This window comes from Dipodomys merriami, unplaced genomic scaffold (genome assembly GCF_024711535.1).
Source record: "Dipodomys merriami isolate MVZ:Mamm:240054 unplaced genomic scaffold, mDipMer1.0.p SCAF_9, whole genome shotgun sequence".
NCBI lineage: Eukaryota > Metazoa > Chordata > Mammalia > Rodentia > Heteromyidae > Dipodomys > Dipodomys merriami.
The window spans coordinates 15,151,443-15,167,227 of NW_027206512.1; the positions used below are offsets into that span (position 1 = coordinate 15,151,443).

The window sequence follows — 15,785 nt, forward strand, 5'->3', positions numbered from 1 at the left end:
GTCCCTATTAGTTTTGTTGTAAAAATTATAGGACTTTTTGTTGTTGTTGTGTTTGTAGTTACAAACATTCTGGGAGCAGGACACAGTTTTGCGAGCCTCTGTTTAGAAATCCTCTGGAAGAATGTAGCATCTCTTGATGAGCTCCGAGTTAGGGGATGGGGCCCACAGGAGATACTCTCAAAGTCACTTCTCCTCAGTTCTAGTAACTGTCTCTGTTTCTTACCATTTCCATTAGATTTGAGACAATATTAAATAATCCTTCCTATGCCTTTCCAAAAGGCATGATGTTGTAGAATTACAATATATGAGCTAACACTGTAACAAAAACACATAGAAAAAAAAAGTATACCCAGGTTTCCCAAAGCTGTCATTTTTTGTTTCTTTTGCATGTCATAAAGAAGATGCCAATGATGTACTTCAAGTAAGTACTCATGGTGAGATGCAAATGAACTCAGATGAGAGTTCATGTTGGTAATACTGACTGGAAAGCTGTCTTAGGGTTTGAATGGAATTCAAAGACAAGCTAGGTTCAACTATGCTGAACATTAGAAGCCTTTTCCTTGAATCCCTCAGCTCTGAGGAAGTCTAAGATGGTCTATGCTTCTTATGAAATGGAAAGATTTATTTATTTCTTCTTTTTTTTTGTCAGTCCTGGGGCTTGAACTCTGGGCTTGGGCTCTATTCCTTAGCTCTTCAGCTCAAGGTGAGCACTCTTCTGGTTTTCTAGTGGTTTATTGGAGATAAGAGTCTCATGGACTTTCCTGCCTGGGCTGGCTTTGAACCGTGATCCTCAGATCTCAGCCTCTTCAGTAGCTAGGATTACAAGCGTGAGCCACTGGCACCCGACAAATTGATATTTCTTTTCTGTTGCCATTGGCCCTCAGGAAACCCTCTTGAACTCTCCTGGTTTATCACCCTACTGGTATTATGTATAAGAATATCAATTAAAAATTGCATTTTGGTATACAATCTGAAATGCAAGTAGAAAATACTGTGTTTTCTTTGCAGAGAAGAGGATGGAGATTTCTTCTCAGTTATCTTTATTATGCTTGTGAGGGGTGAAAGTCATATGCAGTTTGCTGTCCTAACTGTAGCATATTCTAGTACTGCCTGGAGGTCTATATGTCTGTGTTTTGGTCTTAGTCTTGCTTTCAGTGACTCACTGCTTAGTAGGACATTCAAGGAGATGATCAAATATCTCTTCATCACCTGTCAGTCACTTGACATTTTTCATCTTTAAAACTATGAAGAATCTTTCTCAGATTTGTCTTGTTCTTACCATTTTATGCACAAGAAACTGAGACACAAGTTTAAAGGAGACTTAAACATAGTCCCAAGGAGATCTTTATATATTAGATCCTTTAAAAAATCTGATTTTATCTTCCCCACTTCTTCCATGACTCAGAAAGGAGTATGCTTATGTTTAACTATAATCACTTAGCATCAGAAAACCTGTTCACAATGAAGTTTAACCCTTAATTTCCATGCTGGTCATCTTTATTCTGATTCTAAAATTCTTCTAGTTTGTGTTACTGCGTGATGCAAAATAAAGATGAGGCTGGAAACTGGTGGCCCATGCCTGTCATCCTATCTAGGCAGGAGGGTGAGATTTGAGGATCACAGTTCAAAACCCGCCCTGGAAGAAAAGTCCTTGAGACTTTTATCTTCAATTAACAAGCAAAAAGCCTTAATGGAGGGCTGGGAAGGTGGCTCAGTGGTAGAGCGCTTGCCTTGCATGCCTGAGGCCCTGGGTTCAATTCCTCAGCACCACATAAGCAAAAAAAAGAAAAAAGCCGGAAGTGGCATTCTGGCTCAAGTGGTAGAGCCTAGCCTTGAGCTGAAGAGCTGAGGGACAGCGCCCAGGCCCAGATTTCAGGCCCCACGACTGGACCCCCCCCAAAAAAAAGCCTTACTGGACATAGCTGTTGCTACTCAAGTGGTAGAATACCAGCTGTAAACAAAAAGGTTGAGAGAGAATTTGAAGTCCTTAGTTCAAGTCCGAGTGTAGGTGCAAGAAAAATTTACAAAGAAATGAAAGTTAGTTTTAGCCTGTTGAGTTTCAATGGCACTGTATTCTCAAGCGTTTATCTTTTTTTTTTTTTGTCTGTAACATTGGCCAACTTACTAAAATTAGGTTGGATCTTAAGCATCAGGACCCAATGAATGTGACAAGTTAGGCCCTGGTTGAGCTGCAAAGAAAAAAAAATCATTCATAGTGAATTAAACAAACTTGACAGGAATAACATGTGTGAAGAAATCTCTAGACATGGGAGTTCATGAACTAGTCCAGGCTGCCCAATCAGAGAGACCTGACAAAGCACTCATAATATCTTCAGAGAATACTATTTTATTTCATTTTTACTCCCTTTGAAGTTGGAATGATATTGTGGTAACACCTAGGAAGAATGTATTTTGTGATTGCTCTGTGGGGATTGGGTGACAAAGATCCTTCACTGCCACTGCTAAGTGGAGGCAAGTTTGGTTAACACCCCAGGGTTGACAGTGAGGACCAAGATGAAGACCTGCACTCCTCTGGTCAAAAAAGAAGCAGACATAGCTAGGAGCTGGTGGCTCACATCTCTAATCATAGCCATTGAGAGGGCTGGGATCTGAGGATCATGGTTCAAGGCCAGCCCAGCCAGGAAACTCTGTGAGACTCTTTTTATCTCCAATTCACCAGAAAACTGGAAATGGAGTTGTGGCTCAAAGCACTAGTCTTGAGCAGAAAAGCTCAGGGACAGCACACAAGTCCAGAGTTTAAGCCCTAGGACTGACAGAAAAAAAGAAAGAAAAAAAGAGGGATTCCGCTGGAATCTAGAATATCCTCTGTCCTAGATTCTCAGTCTCTTGGTCATCTAGCCCCAAACTTGCAATGGTTAATTAGTAATAAGAATGAATGCAACACAATCTTCTGTCCTAGTCTCTTGTTTGTTTCACAAGTGAGAGAACTGACACTAGGAAAGAATAAGTTGATATCCCCCAATCTTTAGCAAGGAAAGTCACTGGCCATCAATCCAAACTTGTAGTGAGTCCCTCGCTTCTCTAAGGAATAGTCAACATTCTCCATAAGTTGTTGCAGAGCGCAGACTTTCATGTCTAGTAACTGATCCTCTGCCTTTCTCTCAAAGACAAGCTTTGCATTATTTGAAGAGGCTTTGAAGAGGCAAGAGTGAGACACAGAGAAAGCAGGAAGCCAAAGGAAGATTTCCGTCCAAACGAGCCTATGCTATTCAACGCTTACCTCTGAAGGCCTTGTACTGAACCAATATTGATGAATAAAAAAACAACAAAATAATTTTTCTATTGTAAAATGCTCAACAGTCATCAGTCCCAGAGACAGCCATCCTTACACAATTGGTTGCACTTTATCAGAAATGTTTAGAATTTTGAAATGTTTGTATGTATATATATATATATATATATATATATATATATATATATATATATATATATATATAATGAGATGTCTTGGGTATAGGACCGAAGTCTAAACTTGAAATGTATTCGTATTTCTTAAGACTTGTGCACATAGTCCAAAGGTGACTATTTTTGTAAGGCTTTGTGTTGCTGTGACCAAATGAAAGAAAACAACTCAGGAGGACAAACTATTTTAGTTCATGGTTCAGATGTTTCCATCCATGGTTGCTTGAGGTTAGATCTAACGTCATGGCAGAGTGTGTGGTAGAACAAAGCTACTCCTTCACCCCAAGGCAGCTCAGAAGCAAGGGGTTGGGGACAGAATATACCCTGCAAAACTATGCCCCAAGTAACACTTATTTCCTCCAATCAGTCCCATCTTTGGATTTCCACCCCTTCCCAACAACACCAGTAGTTGATGAATTCATCAGTAGATTAACCCATTGATTGAGTCAGAGCCTTTATGATCCAGTTACCTCTCAATGAATGCATCTGTCAGATGAGTTGCAAGCCTTCAATCCAGGCCCCCTTTGGGGTGACATTTTACATTCAAACCATAGGAGTACATTTATACAATATTGTCAATGTATCTGCATTCTGACTGTCCTCTAACACATGATGTCAGCTGTGGAATTTTCTACTTGTGGAGTCACGTTGGCACTCAGAAAGTTTCAGATTTCAAAGGATTTTTGGATGCCAGATTTAGGAATAGAGTTGTTTTCACCCATACTTGTGGTTACTTCTAGTTGTCAAACATTTTCAATGGTGGCTGGAAACAGAGCAGTGTTAATCTTTGACACTTTCTTAAAAATGAAAGCAAAAAATCTCCCCAACCACTTAGTTTAATTAATTTATCATACATGCTATCAAGCATGGCTGATACCATCATCCTTCTTCAACCGTAACTTCTTCAACCTTAACTTCTAAGGCAAATTCTGTTTAACAAATTCTTTTTCCTATTGATGGCTCCTTTTTCTTTAATGAGACTTTATCTTCCCACACCAGGGTATGAGGGTTTTTTTTTTTTTTCAGGGTATGAAGTTTTGAGCCCTTGTCTTACCTAATTCTCCAAGTAATTCTGATATTGGTAGCCTAGCACAAAATTGTTTGAGACATTCCTGATCTCTTACCTCTTTTTTTTGCCAGTCTTGGGGCTTGAACTCGGGTCCTGGGCACTGTCCCTGAGCCCCTCTGTGCTCAAGGTTAGCGCTCTACCACTTAAGCCACAGCACCACTTCTGGTTTTTTCTGTTTCTGTAGTACTGAGGCATTGAACCCAGGGCTTTACAAAGACCTTCCCCTTTCTATTCTAGATTTCAGGGCTGAAAATAACCTGAATAGAAACCAGAGAATGTCCAATGGTACAGCCTAGGCAGACTAGGTCCCCCTGTGTGTCCATGTGTGTCTAGTACAATGTCTCCAATGTCAGCTCACTCCAGCCTAGCTTTACTAAGGCTTTCCTAGCTTCCATTTTAAATGTGATCATATCATTTTTTTTAGTGCTATCCTACCATCCTCAAGATCATACACATCACTTTGAACACCATACAGGTCTTTCCCTGTCTCTCCTTTCACTTTCTTTGACTCTTCCTGCCAGGAGCCAACCAAACCACTCCTCACTGATGGAATGCTGGAAGCACCCCCCCTCCATGCCTTGTTCATGTGTGCTCTCGACCTGAATGCCAGCCCCTCTTCCTTCAGTACCTGTGCCTCTCCTTATTGCCCCTGTTGCTAGAGTAGTGATTTGTTCAATGTTTATCTAGACTGCCCATGAGTAAAGGGAGCACACTTCTCTCTCCTCTGAACATGGAAGAGAGACATTTTGACAAGGGGCAAGGATGAGGGGAAAAGGCTAGTGACCGAGTGGGAAGAGAAGAGTCAGGGATGCACCATCCACGTTTTGCTATAGAAAGGAACAAGGAAGTGGAATAGGATCCTGATGGGATGGGGTCAAGAGAGAGTTAATGTATGCAGGTTCCCGAGTCAAATGTAAGTGTTATGAGTAGCTGGGATGCTACCGTCTTGCATTAATGAGCATGGCTGGTTGAAGTAACAGAAGGGTACCCAGGTGCAGGTGCTGGAGATGGGTAGGGATGGGGCCTGAGGAAGTTTTGGTTTTCTCAGTGAAATTAGGAGTGAAGCTAGGAAGAGAGGGGAACAGGAGGTGTTGGGCGTGATGGAAGCAGGCATGCAAGTCATGTCTGGGACTGGGATCATGTTTGGACTGGGGTCTTGCATGAGATCCTGACTGAGGTTAGTGTCCTGATTCTAAAACAGGCCAGTCAGCCTAGCTGACTGTTTTATTTTTTGAGTTAGTTGCACAGAAACCTGCTGAGAACACAGGAAGCAACAGACATGACAGTTGTCCTCCTGGGATTGTTTTGGAAGGGAAGATAGTGCCTTATTTGGTTACAATGTGAAGATTACCACTTGGGTAAATACAGGTGGCAGGAGAGCAGCTAAGAGGGGGGACTGGCCTGTCGGAAGGGCACTGTGGGGCACTGGAAAGACACTAGCTCTTGTCTTCATTACAGCACTTCTTATCTGGAAAACACTAGCTCTTGTCTTCATTACAGCACTTCTTATTTGGAAGTTGTATGTTTACATGTGTACATATACGTTTATCCATGTGTTGTAGATCCTTAGAATACATATTAAGTGGCTTCTTTTTTTATTGTGAAAATACTGTACAGAGGAGTTACAATTACATGGGCAAGATAATGAGTACATTTCTTATCAAGCATTGTAGCTTCCTCCTTTGTTTCCCCTTCCCATCCCTTCCCATCCTCCCCCGGCCCCCCACCCAATCCTCCCCGCCCTTCCCCTCCCTCCCCCAAAGTTGTAAAGTTCATTTTCGACGTAACGACTTGTACATCTCATTGTTGCAATGGGTCTACCTATATTCCGATTTAAACGTCTTGTTTTTCCTCTTCCGCTCCACAAATTATACTAACATCAAATACAGTGAAAGCAGGGGTTATATTGTGGGGGAGGGACATACATAGCAACAAAGAAATAATCTTATAAATGTGTTAGAAACAATGGCATGAAAGAAAAAAAACATTTGAATACATATCTTTCAAGTGGCTTCTTTCTGTATTTCTAGCCTCTAACATTGTTATGACTGACCCTTAAAAATATGATCAATGTTGTTGTCCTTGCTACTCAGAAGGCTGAGATCTGAGGATGATGGTTTGTAGCTAGCTTGGACAGGAAAATTGTGAGTTTTTTTTTTAATTTCTGGTTAACCAGCAAAAAGCCAGAAGTAGAGATGTGGCTCAAGTGGTAGAGTGCCAGTCTTGAGTGAAAAATCCAAGCAAGAGCATCAGGCACTGAGTTCAAGCCCCAGTACCAGCACAAAAATTAAAATAACCATCAATGAAAATATGAATAGATGAAAAAAGAAAGAACATAACTCTTGTATTCTTTTTTTCCCTAAAATTACAAACATTTGGTGTAATAGCAGGGTTGTGTCACAATGTGCCATAATTCTATGCTTCTTGGTGATCTGCTATGACTTTTATTATTATTGGCATATATAAGCTTTAAATCAACCAGAACAATACCATCTGTTGAGGACACAAGACAGTGTGTGTAAGATGTATGAAATATATCCTCTGTCTCCTGCGTCCTCTGTTACATTTTCTTGGCAGCTGCATCCGTTGGGTGTAGAGTGGAATGACAGGATGCATTTCCTCGAAGTTCATAAGATAAAAGGTGGAGCTTTGGCAGGAGGTAGATGGCAGAGAGGGACTGTTGACTCCTATAAATGTGGTAGAATTTCAAAGATTTTAATAGTAAAGAGGCTTCCCAGCCTTCAATGTCCACCATGAAAGTTCTGTGTTTGAATTGTTAAAATAGTTGAAATAGGAGCAATTGCTTGAGTTTTAAAACTTGACATGTTTCTCCCCCCACTCCCTCCCCCCCCCCCGCTCCACCCCACGGCCCCTCCCCCTCCCCGCACAGTTCCAGGGGTCTTTTCCCAGGCACTCTACTCTAACCAGGCAGCTAAACTCTATAATCAGGGCCAGCAGCAGCAGTACCACCTGCAAAGTCCTTAGAGACACAAGCTGACACCTGTAATCCTGACACTCAGGAGGCTGAGGCAGGAGGATCAGGAGGTTGAGGTGAACATTGATGGGCTCCTCGATTGATTTCCTAAGCTGAATCACCAGGGTGGGTCCATTTCACCAACATGTCCTGGTTGTGCAGATAGCATGTTAAAGTTTGAGTACTGTGACTTAACTACTAGCTCTTCTTTATCCTAATCCTTTGCTTTGAGCCTATTTGATCAAAGAAATTATTTCTAGAGTTGCTTGCAAAGCAGAGGTGTGAGGCATCTAGGACAAGTACAGTGGCCAGGGAATGAGCAGGGGACACTGAGAAGCACTTTCTTGGAAAACTGGAGCAGGGTTTTCTCTCTTTTGGTATAATTGATGGTCAGTTTTAGGAAGTATCGGTGTCCTGGATGCTTAGGGGTATCCCTGACCCATCCTGTGGCATGCAAGTAGTATCCTTCAAGACTAATAATGTCTCAAGACATTGTGAACTATGGGGTTAAGCTTGAAGTGAGGCCATGAGAGAGGGGACTATTTTATAGAGGTTGAGGAATGGTCTTCATACCAGGAGAGGTAAAATATGCCTAGACAGACATGAAATGAATTTTATTTTATTTCTCCCTTCCTTCCTTCCTTCCTTCCTTCCTTGTTTCCTTTCTTCCTTGTTTCCTTCCTTCCTTCCTTCCTTCCTTCCTTCCTTCCTTCCTTTCTTCCTTCCTTCCTTTCTTCCTTCCTTCCTTCCTTTCCTTCCTTCCTTCCTTCCTTCACAGCACCTCGTGGTATATTCCAGGCTAGCTTTGAGTTTATGATCATTCTGCATAAGCCGATGAATACCAGGATTATATTCATATACCACCATGCCCAGCGGTAGTACCTCTTTTATCTTTACAACAAACCCATGAGGAAGGTATTATGTCCCTCACTTTTTGGATGAAGAAACCATATAGAGATATGACAGAGATATGATAGAGAACTTGTTAACAGAGGTTTAGAGCCAGGTCTATTTTAACCATTCTGCTATATGGCAGAGCAAGAACAAGTGTGAACTTCATTTTTCTCCTCCTCCTTCCTTGTCTACCCTTCTTATTTCTCTCCTTCTCCTTCATTCTTACAGTGCTGAGGATGGGATTCAGGGCCTTGCACCTTCTAGACAAACATTCTTTTATGAGACTATATCGCCAGACAGCACTTGGATTTGTATACTTCTCTTTCCATCCATCCACGGGTCTGTGGGTCTTAACCTGTCTTCAAAATCTAGAGTGAACAGAAAGGAAGAAATAACCAAATATTGTCCAGAATCCAGAACTGATTTTCTCAGCACTTTTGCTGGCTGGCAAAGCGGACATCAAACAGGGCATCTTCTTCCATGCTTCCCCAGATGTTGCTTTTCCCCTCTGCTGGCCTCCTCCACCCCTCCCCGCTGCACATCTGCCCCAGCCCAGGGCCTAGATATCAAGAAAGCTCTGCTTGGAGCTGCTCACAGTTCAAAGGGAGCTGAACATGGTGGGTGGGGAGTCAGGGACAAGAAACAGGACCTGGTTGGAACTCACATGAAGAGCCAGGTAGCCTAAGGAGCAGTATCTGGTGGGCAGGGGGCAGTGCATGGTGTTAGGCTCTCTGGATCTGTTTCTCTGCTCAGAAATCGAACAGATGGGGCCACACGGGTTCTAAGGCTATACCTTGGAATCCTGTTAAGATTCCAGATGTCGCAAATCATAGCTACCCCTAAACAGACTTTTGGCTGGGCTCATCTGTTATTTGGCCCTTGGCTCTATTGCTTAGAGATCCCAAGGTACTTATTTAACATCTTTGGACCTTAATTTTGCACATCTGTGAAATGGAATTTATAGTATCCACTGTGTAATAGTGAAACGGAAAAACACAGTACAATGGTAAAGTGACACCCTTTGGTAGGCCTTCATTGAGTCTAGACTCCTTCATCAGATCATCCTTGTCACCTACTTGACAACCGAAAAAACTTTATTAATAGAAACATTAAGTCAGGGATGACATGAGAAATGAGGAATGGCTGTGTGTTTCACAGACTCACAACCAAGGTTAAATGATCACAAAGGAGATCAGAGCCTTTTATTTACTGCACTTTGTGAGATTTGTGAGCTGTGTGTGTGTGTGTGTGTGTGTGTGTGTGTGTGTATGCTGGTACAGAGGCTTGAACTAAGGGCCTGGGCACTGTCCCTTAGCGTTTTTACTCAAAGCTGGCACTCTACCACTTGTGTCACATTTTTTGGTGGTTAATTAGAGATAAGACTCTCATGGATTTTTCCTGCTTGGGCTGTCTTTGAACCGAAATCCTTATATCTCAGCCTTCTGGTGGCCTGAGCCACCAGCTCCTGGCTTGTTTTATGCTTTCAATCTTTCAAGTAAGGAATGATTTTTCAAGATCATAAAAACTGTGCATATTTAGGAACTACTCATTACTCTTAGAGCTGTGGCTGAATCTTGTTTTCACAACCATATTAATGTAGATTAAGACCAAGATAACACTGTTGTTGTTGGTATTATTCAGGGTTGAACTCAGGGCCTTCTGCTTGCTAGGCAGGTGTTCTACTACTTGAGCCACTCTGCCAGACAGTTTGTTTTTCCTGATGGTTGTTATTTGCTTGATGCTTCATCTGGCCTGGACTCCTATTTGTGTCTCCATTTGTCACTGGGATGACAGGGATGTACCACTTTGCCCAGTCATTGGTTGAGATAGAGTCTTGCAATCTTTCCTATCCTGCCTATTCTGGAACAGTGAATCCTCTAATATCAGCCTCTTAAGTAGACGGGATTACAAACTTGGGCTACTATGCCCAGTATAACATTGTGCTCTTTGGGAGTATGTTGCCATGCTAATTCTTGAAGTTGCCATACTAATTCTTGTCGAGAAGAGCTGTAATAGGTTGCTTCACTCTGGTCTGAGACTTGTGTGAGGGACTCAGAGCTCCTTGCTTGTTTTTGGAGAACAGGAACTCCTGTGATGAGCAGAAGTGATGGCAATGATTGGTGTGGCAGCCACAAGCCCAACTATACATTGATGCTGAATAAAATCTCCCACTTCAAACCTTCCCATCCCAGGTTGTCAGAAGGCTATACGTGAAGATCTCTAGAAATCGAGTCTTGCTATCCAAGTGGATTGGTTTATCCTCACTCGTTTGCCCTGCACTTAGAAATACACTTTTTGAGTCACACTCACCATGGTGTGGGGGGCAGTGAAGAGGTGATACAGAGAGCAAAGTCACTACACAGCAAGAAAAAGCACATCAGAAAACCCAAGATGGAAATGCACTCATGTGGATGTGACTGCATCAAGATCCCAAAGACACATGAACAAATAACGGACTTGTTTGCTCAGGAGAGAAATCATAATTAAAGCCTTCTGAAAGTAGGTCAACATCTCCAGAAGGAAGTTTTTGGTGCTCCTGGCTACTGCCGGGCAGCTACCCATCAGGGGCAAGGCTGCACCCGTCCAGGTTATTGATTCTTTGTGTGGAAGCTTCTTCCCCTGATGTCATGGGCCTTACTCAGAGAGCGAAACAGAATGCCCATGGGAATGTGGGAAGGCTTGTGACGATCGGTGTCTTTCTCCCTGCTTGTGTCTTACAGCTTACTTCTGCTTCCTCCTGACTGCTCTGGGCGTGACAGCTGGAGCCCATCGTCTGTGGAGCCACAGGTCCTACAAGGCCAAGCTGCCCCTGAGGATATTTCTGGCTGCTGCCAACTCCATGGCTTTCCAGGTGGGCTGGAGGGGCAGGGTATTTTCTGCCTAGGAGAACCAGTGCAGATGGAGTGTGCATGGACTAATTACCTTCCCTGGAACCCCCCCTCCGCCCTCTTGTCCCACTTAGACTCAGTGCTCTGGCTCAGTGCTCTCAGTCTGTCCCAATTTGTGTTTTCACCCTCCTGTGGCTTTAGATACATGAATATGTCCCTGAGGATTTTGTGTGTGCTCATCTGTGGAGGAAGAAAGGAGCTTCCCCCATTCAGCATCTAACCTGTGATCATATCCAGTGGCCCTCCATGGTTATCCAGCTTTTAGCCAAACACCAAGTTCTGTGCTTAGCATGCTATATGTTTGTCATATTGTTCTTGTGCCAGTTCTGGGTTCTGTCTCTTAGCATTTTTTTTTTGGCTCAAGAATAGAACTCTACTATTTGGGCCACATATCTACTTTAAGCTTTGTGCTGGTTAATTAGTGATAAGGGTCTTACAGGTTTTCTTACTGGGGCTGGCTTTGAACTGTGATTCTCAGCTCTCAGTCTCCTGCATAGCCAGGATTACAGGCATGAGTTGCCAAGCACCTGGCTTGTCTGTCACATTTTATTCTTACAGGTACTCTATTAGCTAGAAGTTATGTGGACTCCCCTTTCCCAGATGAAGAAACAGGTTTACTGAGATTAAAGAACTGGCTCAGCTTGTGGAGCTAAAAATGGATATCTCCAGGATAAGCAGATACAGGTCAGCCTGACTCCAAATCCATCACTCCTACCAAACCCGAGTTTGCCCTACAAGATCATAACAGGAAGACAGTTTTATCTGGAGTTAGAAGACTCAGAAACTTTATTCTGATGGTTGCTAGCTATGAATCAATCCTCATCGCTTGTTTGTTCATCTGTAAAAATAAGACCTACAGCTTTATTCCCAAGGTTGTTAGGCAATTCTTGAAAATTGTAGGGAGCTATAAAAATCTAAGAGATGATCATGCACTAGGGCTGGACAATATCCTTTAAGAAAATTGCATGCTAGAAAATTTCCTGTCACCTTGAACACTTTCTGATTATGGATTTCTGTTTTTTTCATTCCTCACCTGATCCAGGCATTGCATGTGGAGTAACTTGCTTTCAGTTTTTGCCCATTTATGTGTGCAGATGATTCCCATTCACCCATTGGGAAGGAATGGTGATTTCTAAAATTGCTTTAGGGCCCAGGCAGCCTAGTACCTCCCCTGTGACTCTCAGACATGCAACTGAAGTGACCAGTTGTGACCCCATCTACAGTGGGCCTCTCCATCCCCACCAGAAAGCCTAACCATGAGTGTTTCTCAAGGGCTCTTGTGGTAAGAATGCATTTTTCCATTTTTAACTTTTCTGTGCAGCTGAGCTTTCATAAAGTAAATAGGACATGACATAATCAATTAGGGAAATAGAATTAGGATGGGTGGTAGCTATGGAGATACACTGGTTATAATTTAAGCTCTGTCAGGATGAGTACTATGGTCCTGGAACATAGGCTGTTATACCCCAAGGGATAGCTGGAAGCCTCTTGGACCTGTGTTCACCCTTGACAATGTGAACAATGCTGCATCTTATTTGGAGTTCAACCATTGTCATATTTCAGCATTGTACTTTGTTTATCATAACATAGAAACTGATGATTTAGGTCTGCGATGCCATTCTGAAGACTTAATAATTTTCAATTGATTTTGTTCAAGCAATCAATAGCATTTAGATTCAAATTACACATTGATGTAGTTATAAAACACTCATGTTATTGGATTTTTTAACAAGATAAATAACTTGTAACTGAGAACCTAACACTTTGATTTTTCTTTTCCCAAAGAAATTGTTTATAACTCAGCATTTGAAAACAAAGGTTTCCTTAACAAAGCATCACATAACAGAGTATCAGACTGAAATTTTACATACTGGAAGAGAAAGAAGATGGTAGCGAGATGCATTTAGGTCTTGAATAAAGTTCTGGCTCTACCATTTGCTAAATATAGGACGTTATGCCAGTCTTTTATTTTATTTTTTGTCTGCAAAAGTAGCCTAATAAAATTGACCCCATAGAGTTACTGGGGAGATGAAGTAATGAATAAAAAGTGCCAGGTAGCTAGATGTGGTAGGGTACACCTGTCATCCTAGCACTAAAGAGACTAAGGAAGGAGGTGAAGAGTTCGAGGTCAGCCTGTGCCACATAATGGGAACACTTTTTCAAGCTTATAGTATCAGTCTAAGTGTTGTTCTTCCTCTATTTCTTTTTTTTAGGTCATGGGGCTTGAATTCTGGGCCTGGGTGCTGTCCCTCAGCTCTTCAGGTAAAGGCTAGCGCTCTACCACTTAAGCCACAGCACCACTTCCAGTTTTCTGGTTATTTATTGGAGATAAGAGCCTGCTTGGGCTAGCTTTGAACCACGATCCTCAGATCTCAGCCTCCTGAGTCACTAGGATTACAGATGTGAACCACCAGCACCTGGCTCTTCCTCTTACTTTTTAGGAGATTTGGCAGACTTTCTTATCATTTCTAATTTCTAATACCGAATGCACAGTGACTATTAGATACATGAAAAATCACTGAATACCTTTAAAAATATTTTTAAGGGGCTGGGAAGGTGGTTCAGTGGTAGAGCGCTTGTCTTGCATGCATAAGGCCCTGGGTTCGGTTCCTCAGCACCACATAAGCAAAAAGAAAAAACCCGGAAGTGGCACTGTGGCTCAAGTGGTAGAGCGCTAGCATTGAGCTGAAGAGCTGAGGGACAGCGCCCAGGCCCAGACAGAGTTCAGGCCCCACGACCGGACCCCCCCAAAAAAATTTTTTTTAAGGATCATCAAGTTTGAATTTAAGAGCCATATTTGTGATTTTTTTTTGGTTTTAAAATTCATTCCACAGATATTCACTAAATACCTACTGTATTTCAGGGACAGTAGGTTTAATAATCCTTGTCTTCTTAGAGTTTTTCCATCTAGTGGAATATTCAAATTCCCACAATTTCCCAGTGGAAATTTTCAGTGCTTCATGGCTCTGGGGGGTTGTGACAAGGTCAACTAGACTACATGAGGTAAGCTGAGCTGGCTTCCATATATAGTGTCAGTGGGAGCAGTCAGTCTGGACCACTAACCCCGGAGGAAAGTAACAGAATGGACTGTGATCTGCCAGTGAAGAATATCGACCCCACACATAGACTTAATGCAGTCATTGAGTTAGCATCCCTTTGATGTCCTCCTGAATTTTTTTAAACAATAAAAAAGATAGTTTCAAAGCTTTTCCCTCTCTTTTCTTCAACAGGATGCTTGTGCGTTTGGCCAAAATGGACAAGCTTGTGATAATTGTCTCTGTTTTAACCTTAGCACGCCTTTTGCTGGATACTACACACACGATCATGAATACTTAGAATAACCTTAAAGTTGGGACTTAAACATCCTAACCTCTTTTCTCTTTCTTCTTTACAAGATGGATTTATTTATAGGACAGGGAACAAGAGCAGGAAAGGTGGAGGTACTTTTAGTGTGAAAGGATGAGTTTGTGCAGGAATGCTTGACAAAGACCTATCTGTCTTGCTTTATCCTTATCTTCAGCGGAGCCCTGAGTTTATCTCTAGTCCATCCTCCTTCCTTCCAGAAGGATGCAAGTCAATGTAAAAATTGCTTGCCTAATGCTGTACAGTTTTCTCCTAGTCAAATGTGGACCCTGTGTGGGATTCCTGTTATTCAGTAGTCTCTAAGTTCACTTTCACAAGCAGGCTCCAGGATTGGCTTTTGTGCTCTCATGTTTGTGCACCTACCTTTGCCAGCTGTACCAGCTCTCTTGTGAACTCAGTTCACCTGCTAGATACTTCAGCTTCCTCCCTGAGAGCTTACTTTTCTTCATGGTAAAGAGGCACAAGAATTAAAGCTGAAAGTGAGCTTAAGTGATTTACTCCAAATCCTCTTATTTTACAAAAATATAAACAAAGTCCCAGAGAACAATAATGACTTGTAAGAGGCCCCACAATTAGTTATTTGATAAATTTAGGCTGGAGCTTGAGTCTTCTGACTTGCAGGCTGGGAAATCTTCGAGGTCACCCACTGAAATCACCCACTGAAGTTCTTTCGTAATGCTCTGCTGTGTGATTTGCAGGCAATATACGATTGAATAAGTTGGGTCTTATTTTTTAAATCTTCTGTGAATAATTTTTTGGGTGTCTCTGTACTGGAGATGGAACCCAGGAACTCAGGCATGCTAATCAAATACTCAACCACTGAGATACACCCCCCAACCCCCAACTCTCTTTTCATTGGTAAATTTAGACCATTCACATTTAAAGTGATTATTTATATACTTGGATTAATATCTATGATGTTTCTGTTTTCTGTTTCTTGTGCTGGTTCTTACTTCCCACTTTTATCTTTTTTTTCTTTTGTTTTTGTTGTTGTTGTTGGTTGTGGGGTTTGAACTTTGGGCCTGGGCGCTGTCCCTCAGCTCTTCAGCTCAAGGTGACCACTCTACCACCTGAGCCACAGTGCCACTTCTGATTTTCTGATGGTTTATTGGAGATAAGAGTCTCACAGACTTTCCTGCCTGTGCTAGCTTTGAACTGCAATCCTCAGATCTCA

General features: G+C 42.1%; 1 protein-coding gene across 1 annotated transcript in view; it reads left to right on the forward strand.

Annotated features, from left to right (window-relative positions):
• Nucleotides 1–15,785, forward strand: part of Scd5 (stearoyl-CoA desaturase 5) — a 112,275-nt gene that overhangs the window by 52,223 nt on the left and 44,267 nt on the right. The window contains exon 2 of the mRNA XM_070013213.1: nucleotides 11,081–11,211. Coding sequence (XP_069869314.1) covers nucleotides 11,081–11,211 — 131 coding nt within the window. The remainder of the gene's footprint in view (nucleotides 1–11,080; nucleotides 11,212–15,785) is intronic.